Below are 13003 nucleotides of genomic sequence, written 5' to 3' on the forward strand. Positions count from 1 at the left end.
TGAATGTATAAGAACCCCAAAAGCGCCAAATTTTTGTCATCATCATCAAGACAACGCCGCAATTAGAAAGCGACTAGCGAAAAGCACCGGGAGGTAAGTTGGTAGGTTCTTATACATTCACTGCATAGACCGGACTTGGCACCAAAAGTTTACACCCTGTCTATGGCGAATGATTTTGTTGGTAGAAAATTCAACTAAAGAGAAGCTTGTGAAAATGTACTGTCAATAGTGACTTTTATTTTTATGAGAGGTACATATGAAATTACCTTGAAAATGATAAGTTATAGAAAAAACGGTTCAGGATTATCAGAACTAAAACGAAATAAAACGTTCAATAAAATGAAACATAATGGATTTGTATTTAGTATATTTTGTAACTGGACATTGTAAGGCTAACAAAGAACGGGAGCTTCTTATTAGGGATATTACTTCCATCATGTTTTTATGTGGGAAGTTTCGATGAGTGACCTGTCATTCGAAGGAAAGACTAACGAGCAAAAAGCGAATAAATTTTTGCTTTCTTTCCAAAAAAAGGAATTATTAATGAAGGTTATTTATCAGACACCTCTTCTACCTTCCATAATTCTTACCAAGCAAAAGAGGAAGCCGGAATTTCAATAACTCAAAATATTTCACTCATTTGCGCCAAGACTGTCTGCTCCAGGCACAGGAAGCATTAATCAACTTGCAACATATTTGAAAAATATTTATGCATATGGTAGGTGAAGGAATGTCACAACGTTGGACACCCACACTTGTATACATACTGCTAAATTATGTACAAAATATGAGCAGGAGCAGTCGCTACCGCCACTGACTTACTGAATTTTGAAGTGACACTTGGAATCGACTGAAGTTTACCAAGAACTGCACTACAGACACAGCCGAAGAACAGACGAGGTTCTAATGACGCCAATTCGAGAACATACGCGACAGTGAGTCATTGAAGTGAATACGAAAATAACAACGACTGCGAGTACACACTGGAGTATCACACACACACAAACACACACAGATGCCTGTGTATGGTATACGCAAATGGGCGAATATCAGTCTGTCGCTCCGTTTGTCTAACTGTCTGTCGCTGGGCACCTATTTCTGTATGAAGTTGACATGCCTGAAATTAAAGAGAGCGTGACGCTTTATGACGCTACCTTTTCGACTGGGGTGGCAACGACTGGCATTGATGCAAACGCGATTGTCATTATGCTTATGCTCATTGTGTGCATGTGCATATGTATGTGCTTGTGTCGTTCGTATTTGCACGAATATGTAGGCAACTGATTGGCATACACTGTGAGACAGCTGCGTATGTATGTGTGCCTGTTTGTAAGCATGAACATTTTTAAAGTGTGCGGCTTTTGTGGGCGATGGCAGACAATGACAGCAGCTGTCAACAATTTGTTGTTATGCAAAAATATTGTCCGCATGGCGCTTGCAGATATGGATTCGTTTAGACACATGCAAATTTAGAAAAATATATATTTTATTTTAATATACAACAAGGGCTAATGGGTTAAAAGTGTAACGAAAGAGTGGATGGAACGGAATACATAGAAAAAGGAACGTAAATGAAGAATCCTTCTTTAGTTAAGCCTTGGAACACTGCGTCGCGGTGCCTACTTCTATCAACATCTTCTCCGCGCTCATATCTCCGAGGCATATGTTAGTGGGGTGTAGGTCGCTGGAGAAGAGGCGCAATGCTTTTTTAAAAGTGGATTGAAGCTCAAGGGTAAGTTTAGATGAAGAGTTTTCTATCGGGAGCTCTTTATAAACCCCTGTCTCAGACTGCCAAACTAAAGTATTGTCTTTCTAGCAGAAATGACACCTATTAAGGTAGCGGCGTGTGTACTTCAACGAAAAGCGCCTCCTTTTAGCGACCTGCATCCACTCCGGCAGCAGAGCTGCTATGCAGGTCACGAACTCGCTAGAAATAAGCTCAAAGGTAGTCGAGGAGTATATTATCTCACTAGCTGTAGAATTAACCTACTTCCACATTCAGCTGGTCCGGGAGCCTGGCCACAGCGGAATCTTTAGAAAACTGTAAATTCGATAAAGGAAGGGCCCCATTAGTGAAAGCACATTAGGTTGACTCGTTCTCATTCTTTTCCACTGTCTTCCATCAATGTTACACTGCCTTCATGAACTCGACCGCTAGATCCATGGGTTTCGCACGAGCTCAGTTAGCGTTGGTCAGCAACCAGATTGTGAAAGCCTTTGGGGAAAAGCGTGCAATACAAAAGGTTTTGGAACTACTTTGGCAAGGTTCATATAGCCACAAAGAGAGGTTTTCTAACTAGAGATTGTGTCGTTGACACTCACGCGGTAAGACTAAACATTTGGAAGGACGCAACTTATCAGAGTAGAAGGGAGGAAGATGAAGTGGAAACATCGGGACACTCTCTCCTTTAATGTCCAGCAATCGCCAGACTAAGGATGCAGCATATTGGTTGACATTCTTTCTATGAACCCAGGCGAATTGGCTGGATTAGATATCAGCCGGTTCAACAAGTTTGTATTCTAGGCGCTTTGTGGATATGCCACGGTCTATTTGATACGTCTTAGGAGTTCTGAGTATCACACCAGAGAGGCTGGCTATAAAAAGAAGCTCGCTGTTTGGGTATCACATAAATTGTTTGTGCAAAATTCAATGGACCGAATTAATATCTCCAATTCTTTGCTGAAACGAAATGAAATCCGAAGCGAATGGTAACAGGAGACGAAAAGTGGATGAAATACGACAATAATGTGCGAATAAGAATATGGCCCAAGTGTAAAAATGGCAGAAAGTGGTTGACCAAAATGGTACATATTTGGTTTATTAAAGTTCATTATAAATATAAAAAAATTTGAAGTTTGTTTAAAACTACGAAAAGACTCTTTCGATTAACAATTTGTTTTTGTGTATTTTCTGGACACTTTTCTACTATTTATTGCCAGAGGGTTGGAAAATAAGTTATACCCCGCGACCTAAGGTCTATTGTGCCAGAGGGTTACACACCCGTTCAATTCCATTAAACTAGGATACCTAATAAGTTACTTGCAAATATATATGCAAGAGCATGAAACCGAAATTTCGATAATCGCATTTGCATACAAAAATTTTACACATTTCCACAATCTCTTGACATTATCAGTCCGCAGCTCACCTCCGAGTATCAATTCGTACGATCACAAATCGTATTTCAACAAATTGTCAACTTGTTTTCAAGCGAATTCGACATCCTCATGTTTATACAAGTGTCAAAAATGGTAAACCAAAACACAACTTGACAACTACATTGCGCCGCGCCAGAAGTCAATGAGCTAGTGGGACCGACTGCTGCTCCACAATTGCCACCAAAGTCAACAGCGACATTTTAGCAGCGGGGTCTGAGCCTGAGCATACTTGTATAAAGATACATAGCTTACTGTTTTAATTTATTTTTTTTTTTTCAAAAATTATATTTACTGCAATGTTTGTATGTGTTAGTTTGTACCTGCCACAGTTACAATTTCATTTTTATGCCGATTCAATTTGGATTAGATGGGGATTTGGATTTAGCGCCGCATTCAAATTGAAATTGAAGTCAGAGTTGCACGGCGTCGCGTCGTTCTGCTTCGTGTATTTGAATTTGAATTGGAAGTCAAACTGAATTTTTTTTTGTGCAGTTGGCAACGGTGAGTTTGATGCAAAACAAATGCGCGCCGACATGGTGACAAAATTGTATAAATGTTTCGCTCAAAATGGAATCTTAATTGGCACCCAGTGCCACGCTACAAATTTGGCTGCAGCGTTCGTACACGAGTGAGCGTCAGATCGATCAATCACCGTTGGAGTGCAGCGGTGTGCGCCTTTGCTAACATTTTCTGATTTCGTTTATACGTCATGTCGCGAATTTATTTAATTTTTGGTTGCGAAAATGTACGATTTTGCTTTTTTTGCGGCCTATCTGTTGGAAACTAAAGTGATTAAGGTGTAAGAGTCCACACAGTGACAGCGCGAAATATGTGGGAATATTTGTGACAGATGTGAAAAGCTTTCTGTTTTCAAAATGTAGTCAGAAATGCTGGAATGTTTTTGCTAGTCCTCTGGATCTAAGACTCTACAACCAAACGCATTATGTTATCTGCGGTTTCTGTGTGGTGGAGGGTTCAGAAAAAAATGCACTTACAAGTAATCTCGAGAACATGCAATGAGCGTTGCTAATCAGAGTTTATGGTGCACTAAGGTTCATATTTCAATTACGGCGCATAATACCAATACCTATAGTGCCCATAGATATCGCCGGAAGGCGTATGACTATGAAAATTACTATCAGACGCAGGGAATCTGGGTTGAATAAGTGCTTCAACATTTGGAAATCCTCGCACGCCTTTACTTCGTATAGAATATTGTAAAACATGGAATCGGCAAAACAAAGTCTGGCAACTTTTTCTCCGCCCACATGTCTGCGATTAATTTGTGGGTATGCAGAGTGTTGGTGGAGAGGGGCGATGAGCTCTTTTACGGATTTTTGGAGGAGGAGCCTATTTAATGCAGGTCGCACCAAGCTGGTGCATAACGCTAAATGACCGGCCGGCTCACGGCCTTCGAACTTCTGAAAGACTTTTTTGGCTATGGAACTGTTGTTTTTTTTTTTAGTAAGAGCAACTACTTAAGATTTGGTAGAACTCTGGGCTGGTAGCGGCGGCATTATGGCATCTGAGTACGATGAGGTGACACTCATCAGAAATGGCGCTAATGTCGCTACCGCGCCCATCCCGTTAAAACCGTGGCAGGCCTCAGAGTACGTTTCCCCCGTCATCGTTAAGTTGGCGTGGTAGGTGAAAGTTGAGACGTCTCCTTCGTAACGCTGGTCAGCTCTGAACGTGCTGTCTCTTAAAGACGTACTCAACTATCGCCTTTTCCTCGTCACTTAGATAACCTTGGGACCATAAAAGGCTACTTACTACCTTTCCGGGGGACGGATAGCGGCTCTGAGTGGGCACCCTTTTTACATGGACATGAAGACAGAAAAAACTAACAAAATCCCTAACGTTGATGGAACGGCAAGGAAATGAGGTGAAGGGATGTCGAAACCGATACTCAGATCTATCTCGGGCGTGACTGTTGCTCCCGTGGCGACTAAACCGTTGCTTGGAAATTGCTGCAATAAGACCAAGACTCCTCATCAGGTAGTAGGATGGGAAAAGCCAGTGCGAAAACGCCGGCAGGAGAAGTGGTGAAGCGTGGAGCCTTCATACGCGGTGGAATCGTCAGCACTAAACCTCTGCTAGAATTATGAAACGCTTTACAGGAGGCAGAAGCAAAGCAGCTCTAGCGAGAAAGCTAAAGACCGCCGATTGATGGTATTTTTTATGGCTTTACAAAGAACTGCATTTAACAGTCCACGTGCGATCTTTGATCAGCCAACTAACCCAACCTAACCTAACCCATATTGTCAAGAACTCTGTATTAACTTCAATATTAGACTTCCTGACTATTATAGCGTTACTAAAGCCTGCTGCTACTAAAGCAGCGGTAGTTTACTGCTCTGGAGTGCAGCTGCTTCAGAGAAGTGACTATCCAAGATATTAAATTCCCTGTTTGGAAAGCGCTGAGATCCGTGAAATCCAAGCAGAAGCTTTATTCCAAAAAATAATATAATAAAACTCTTGTTCGTCTTCCACCCACTGCTAAACTTTAAAAGAATCGCCGATGTGCTTTCCAAAAAAAGGGAGCTACAACATTATATTAAAGAGGATGTGTTGAGCATACTCCAGGAATTTAATTGAAGCATTTAAAATATTGGTCATAAATATCATCATCTGCCGAAAAGACATGTAAAAACAAATACTTTTCTTAGTAAATCACCAAAGCAGCAGAATGTTCCATTAGCTTTCCGCGCTCGCTTGTCAATTAGTTTTAATTGAATCTTGGCGCAAGTAGTACTTATGGAGAAACAACGAGTGCAAGTGATTCGATATAATTAATGCATATGCATTGGTCATAAATTCCCTTTCACTGCCTTGTGGTAGCGAAAACATGACTTTGTTTGGACTTGGCACAATATTTATGGCGAATTTTTCGCACAAACAAAGAACATTTCTGCTGAAGTACTTGAGAAGAGCATTTTTGATTTATGTGGTTTTTGTATACATTGCTGAGTGTCTGGTATTTTATAGACATTTTTCAGGTTTATTAAGACTGAGACTGTTTTTTCAACAACTTTTCAATTACAGATGCAGACAACAATAACTTCTGCTCGGTGTACAAACTCATTTGGCGGCCAGACAGTTGTTCTACAAACATTCTACAGCAACTCAAGTCATTTTGCAGCCATTAATCATGGGTGTGATGATGAACTGCAACACGCTTCCGTCATTTCTGACGGCTTTATCTGCGACGCTAACGCGAACTAATCGAATTAAGTAAACGCCTGTTTAGGAGCGACAAGATCAATGTTACTACACACGCACAAACAAATAGAGATCTCTTTATCTGCGCACTAAGCTGTGGTGCATTCCTACTTGATGCCGTCGTGGCCGCTTAATTGACATCATCAATCAGTTGCCAATAGCAGCGTGAAAGTTGCAAAGCCGAACGATGCAAGTAGAAGTTGCAAGAGAAGAAGAAAAGGCGGGAAACGAAAGCGTGACGTTGAAAACAGGATCTGCAGAGCGAGATATAATTACCGAAGCAAAAAGAAATTGCCAATCTCGATCTCGAGAGATCACCAGTGTTCACTTCATATTCAAGCGATCGGCGATTAAGCCAACCCACACAAACGCCACAGGAGCGCTAATCGATCACTTTCCGCCGGCCAAACATTGATTTAAATGTCAAAATATTATGGCAACATTGCGGGCTTGTTGAAAAGCCGCCGCAGAAAAAGTAGCACAACCAATGAAATAACAAAAAAAAAAAAGGTAACTTCGGATCACTTCTCATCTTTCCACTTACCTGCCGCAAATCTAACGTTATCGTGACGTATTCAAAATGCCTGCCATACTGCAGCGTCGGCGATTGCCACCAACGCTCGTCGAAATTCGTATTGGAGATGACAGCCTCGATCGGTCGCTGCTTAGCCACATCCGACGATTGCACATTGCAAATGCCACATTGTGTGGCCCATTTCTTGTGCGGATACGCGTCGACTAATTTGCAATACTCTTCGCGCCCACTCTGTCCACAAGTGGCATTGACGGTGATATGTGCGCGTGGTGCAACATTGAAGAGTGGCGGGTGGAGGCCGCCCTCGGCTTGTGAGTCCGATTGACTGTTGAGCATGCGCAATACTGGAAGAGAGTGGAAGAGATAGAGAAATGAATATTGAAATTTTATGAATTTTAGTTGTGGGAAAGTTTAAAATGTATTTTTGGGATTAAAAATCCTAACCTAGTAAATTGGGTCTTGAGTTGTGGTTGGAGGAAATCATTACGAAAGATGCTATATTATATACTTAAAACATTAAAATATTTACTGTCCCAAACATTAGTTATTCGGAAATGATAAACAGTCAATATAGAATCCCCAGCCTACTTGTAGTTTATAAAATCTCTAACGATCACTGGCCGGTTTTGAGTGTACAATATTTCTACTACAACCCTGAGTCGGTCTAGGCCGAGATTACAAAGCTTCGCTAGTTACCTATATCCTTTTGCTAGATTACGCTAGTTGTACATGCCAAGTGCGGACATGTCGCGACATGTCTTGCAATAGAAGCCGTTGTTGCATATCTAATATAAAGAGCGTTTCGCTCAAGCATCATCTTCCATGCCAAAGAAATGAGGAATTTGTTTCTCAATTGCCTAACAATCCTCAAGTTGGAACCAGTTGGTAAGAATTATTCTGCGCTTGATCTGCAGGCTGATATTGTTGTCTGGAAAAGGCTGTGCTGACAGTTTATCATTAAGGCCTACGATATACCTGTTATTTGGGCACCCCAGTAGCTTTGTACTTTGATAGTATACCGGGCCACTGCGGTTCAGTTTCTTTTTTCGTTTTTTATTTTAGAAAACGCACGAAAGAGAGTTACACTTCTGTTGTTGTCGTTGTAGTGCAAGAAAGTAGCCGGCCGGTTACGTAGACCCGACTATCATGGGACCAGAAATCTCTGGTATCGAACGACTTGGAGTGTTCGTCCCAATTTTGAAGGAGCTGATGGCTGTGTCCAACATCATTCTGCATAGCCATACGAGTTTCGCAGGGAAATCAAATGTATCCCGTCAGTGCTGTCGAAAGCGGCTTTGTAAACCACAAAGGATGATATATGTATGTCGGTCTGTTTGCCGATCATCACGATTTGACGTAATGTGAAAAACAATGGTGGATCTGCGAAGTCTGAAGGTTCAGTCAATTAGTTTAAAATGGGCTTAATTCTTCTATATTACTGTCGAAAAAACCGTATACAAAATAAAATGCAGTGTTAAGAAGACTGCTCCCGCGATATTGTGTACAACATTTACGATATATAAAGTCGCCGATTCTAAAAAAAAAAAAAAAACAAAAAAAAAAAAAAATAACTCAACCGCCCCAACGATGTAATAAATATAGGAATAAATATAGGAATTAGAGTTATTCGTGACCAGAAGAAAACGGCGAAATAATAAATTAGGAATGTTATGGTTCTGGTACCTAGCTTTCGTTCGACATTTTCAGAGTTATATCTTCTTGAATATATCTTGCAAAAAGAACTAATATTGTTTTAATAATACTCGAAAGTTTTATCTATTGGATACATAAGATATTAAGGCCTTCTGAAAACATCTTAGACAAATATATCATATGGAAACGAGTAGATATGCTGATTTTGATGGAGATTCCGAGGCGAACCGAATTTGACTATTTGTGGCTTTATGAAAAAGAAAATATAATCTTTACTTCATCTAGCGCTTCGAATTTGAGCAAGTGGAGTCCATATTTTGCAAAATAAAGTCAATAACGAAGTTCTTAATGTTATGGGGAGTACCGCACTTATTGATAAATCATCTAAACCATATTAAAATTATAGTTCCAAGTCTAAGTAATTGCTTTAGTACTAGTACGAACCGTCTTTGAGTCTTTATGAGAATATTTTGTAATATACCCAACTGCCTTCTATGACAGTTACCTTAGCTTGGGTAACCGTTTCGAGCTGCGCAGATCGACTGAAGCAGATTTTATTACGATTTGAGTACATAAGTCTGAATCCAAACTCCTTCTTTAATAAAAAGAAAAAAAGTCAACACTGCATTCTTTTTTAGAGTCCATAGTCTATATATTTTACCGAAATAAATCTAAAACTTTTAAATACACTCAAATACTGATTATCGCATAATCACTAAATCAATTAAAGAGCTTATTTATTTATTTTCGGTTACGGAATGCGGCTTACTGTTAGACAACTTGTATAATTTATTGGCAAATTTTGTCTTTTCGCCACTAAATCACGGCAATTTTTCGAATACGCAATGCCTCCCAAATTTTTTGCAACAAAAATTAAACAAAAATTGAAATAAATGAAAACCAAATTGCAAATAAAGTGATTTAGATAAATAACCGGTAAGTCATAAATACCGCAAATGATTGACCCCGAATTCTTAAACAAATTTAAAGCAAACAAATCTTTTCTTAATGCGGCAAAAAATTGCATAGAACTTGAGCCGTCACAACGAACGAATAAATCTGTCAGATGAATGCAATACAAGAAAGCAATTAATAACGCATTTATGGTGTACACACACACACACAGACTCCCATGTTTACACTAGCGGAATATGAGGGTATTTCTTGCCTCGAAATACAACTTAATTTCTCTAAATATGAGTGGCGACTAAGCGGATAAGCAAATTTAGTTGTTTGTTGGTGGCGCAGGTGAGGTTCACTGTTGCATGCTTTTTCGGCAACATGTCGCTCTTGTTGGCCGGTGAAGCTGCCAAATTTTGTCTGTCTAGAGACAAGTGTGCACATGTCTCGACAGACCGTGTTGCATGGTAATAAGTTTAATTATGTGGAAATAGAACACTTGCAATGAATTCTCGGAAAACTTGCCGCAAAATTTCAGGCATGCGTGGTTAAAAAAAAAAGGAATAATTATAAAACTTATTTATGACTAAAAGAGTAAAAAAAATGCATATCTGCAGCGAATGGTTTTTATATAAATCTGCGTGCAAAGCAGTCTGCTCAGCCTGCTACTGGCATGGTTCATAACTTTGGTGTCCGCTCAGTGGCAGGTGGTTTTAAAACTAGATGCGTAGAACAGCCGAACTGACTGCTAGTCTTAAGAACGTGAACGTGCAGCAAGTGTTTTACAATAGTTTTAGTATTTCTTTCAAACAGTTTTACCCATAAAACTGCAAGATATTTGCTCAGTATTGAAAAATTTGTTAACGAAGCCCGCAAAAATTACTTAAGAAATATGAAAAACTATTTCTAAGAGTTTGGTCATGCTTCGTGTTAACAAAAAAAAAAAAAAAAAACAAGAAATACTGTTAACTTCGGCTGTACCAAATACCTTTTACAGGTGTATTTTTCATAGTTTTATAAATTGATATTTTTTTTGATTATATGCTATAGCAGTCTGATATGAATATTTTCTATGAAACTTATAGCCCTGCCTAAAATAGTAATATGTACCAAATTTCGTGAAGATATCTCTTCAAATAAAGAAGTTATTCATACAAGGACTTGAGCGGGATCGATCAGTTCGTATGGCAGCTTATGCTTTAGTTGTCCGATTTGAAAAATTTCTTTGGAGATTAAAGCGATGTCTTGGATAATAAACTGTGTGAAATTTGTGAAGATATATCATCAAATAAAAAACTTTTCCACATAATGACTTGAGTTGGCTCTTTTAGTTTGTATAACAGCTATATGTTATAGTTGCCCGATATCAGCGGTTCCGAGAAATAAGTAGCATCTGGAAGAGAAAAAGACGTGTGTAAAATTTCAGATCGATATCTCAAAAACTGAGAGAAATTTTTTCGTATATACAGGCGTACCGATGGACGTGACTAAATCGACATAGCTCTTTATGCTGATCATATATATGTACATATATTATATGTATGTATATATTTAAAGAAAAGATGAGGTTCTCCAACGCTTTCTTCTGAGTGTTATACATACCTATGGTAATATAAATAATACCAGTTGTAGGAAAAAAAAAAAAAAAAAATTCTTTTGATTGCTCATGCTTTGAATTGAAAAAAAAATAAAAATAAAAAATATGTAAATTCCGTTTGCATAAAAATCAAAGCATAGCGAATTATAGCATGTGCAAATTAATTACTCAACTACAAATGCTTTTTGAAACGACAAATTGCGCATGCGTGCAGACACACATGATTTCTTAGCTCATTTACATGAAGTGCAGCAAAAAAGTTGCCGCCTCGCGTGCTTGTAACGAGCGATCGTTAACAAAAATGTATTATATTTTCATAAAATTTCATGTTTGGCAAGTCAAATGCATATTATAACTGTAAAATGAACAAGTCATAAAATTTTTATTTCTGTAAAAACGCACCACTAATGACAAGCTGCCACCTTTAAGTAGCTCTGACGAGGTTGGGTGAATAATATACAGTCGCTTGGCGGCGGCGGGCGCCAGTTTATCGCAAAATTGCCGATATCGCTTCACCGTATTTTAATTTAAAAAGCCATTTGTGGCGTTTTGAAATGCATTACGAATTCCTGAAATGCCGCGGCTGTCACTTTTATGCGCACGTAATTGCCGAATATTTACGAGCAAGCGCTTGCAAGCGGTGAGTATAGACGGTGGGCGTTTCGAATATTATATCATCGGCTTCGTCTTATCAGCGGCTGTCAGGCGTTATGCACTTCGCATTGAATTGCATATTGAGTATTACTTAGAGATTGTAGAGTTTACAAAATATATTTTTGTTGAGATGAGGATAATTCTTAAACAAAGGACCAATGGGACTTCTTTCTGGGTACAAAGCTGGTGATAAAATTTAACTGTAGATCTAGATTGCAAACGAACCGATTGTTTATACGTTGTTAAGCCTTTTTGCTATTTTATTGGATCCAAATTTGAATAAAATATAATATTCTCTCAAATTTATATAAGCACTAAGGAATTGTTTGAAAATTTCACTGTGAATACTTATACTCGTGCAACATACTGCTACAGAGTATAATAGTTTTGTTCACCTAACAAATGTATGTATCACCTAAAACTAATCGAGCTATATATAGGGATAAATGATTCGGATGATGAGAAAAGTTGCCATCTCCACATATCGCCATTATCCGAAATATTTTAAAGTGTCATAACTAAGGACAAAATTAATTATAGAACAATAACTATTACCTTATTTATTTATTTTACCTCCGAGATTTTTCATACCATCTTGTTTGACAATTGGACGACTAAAATTACTACGTCACATTCTTATCATATTCCTACGTCACAGCGCGAAAATAGGCGAAATTGGACTACATCCTTTCAGCACAATTTTAAATTGCACTTGATTCTTTCATTTTCCAGTATACAAATCAAGATCAAATTAATATAACGATAACTATGCTACCTTATGACCGAAAATTGCCCGCATCCAACCAAAACTATTCAAGCTCCTAGGTACCAAATACCCTAGTATTTATAATTGACTTTTGACCGAAAATATAGGTCCATGTGCGAGATATAGAATTAAAACTCAGAGAGAGAGTCTTTTACTGACAATAATATCTCTGTGTATAAAAAAGGGATTGATAACACCTAACAATAAGATTTTCGAAGTTTTGGGTTACTTTATGCTGCATACATCGGCCAATCTTTGAGTTATCGAAATGAAAAAAAAGAACGTGTTTTATTCGTACCAGTATATCTTTGGGACTAAAATAGATAAAATTGGGTAAAAAATTTACTTAGCCCCGATATAAGTAATATCAGGATTTTCGATAATCCGGCTCCATATAATTAGTGATTGTATGTGAGGTAACTTAATAAAACTCAGGAAACATTTTTTCTTAGTATGTTGCATTATAAGAGTTAATAGTTGAAATCGCCGATGAGCTTAAAAGAGATGTTAACCATAC

The 13003-nt window shown here is 38.5% G+C and overlaps 1 protein-coding gene across 2 annotated transcripts in view; it reads right to left on the minus strand.

The window, feature by feature from the left end:
• The window catches only part of LOC108967890 (laminin subunit alpha-1), a 226321-nt gene that overhangs the window by 168783 nt on the left and 44535 nt on the right, over positions 1-13003 (minus strand). For both annotated transcript variants that reach the window (XM_018931549.1, XM_018931551.1), the window contains exon 3: positions 6926-7260. In XM_018931549.1, the coding sequence (XP_018787094.1) occupies positions 6926-7260 (335 nt within the window). The remainder of the gene's footprint in view (positions 1-6925; positions 7261-13003) is intronic.

This window comes from Bactrocera latifrons, unplaced genomic scaffold (genome assembly GCF_001853355.1).
Source record: "Bactrocera latifrons isolate USDA-ARS-PBARC rearing strain unplaced genomic scaffold, ASM185335v1 scaffold_2, whole genome shotgun sequence".
Lineage (NCBI taxonomy): Eukaryota > Metazoa > Arthropoda > Insecta > Diptera > Tephritidae > Bactrocera > Bactrocera latifrons.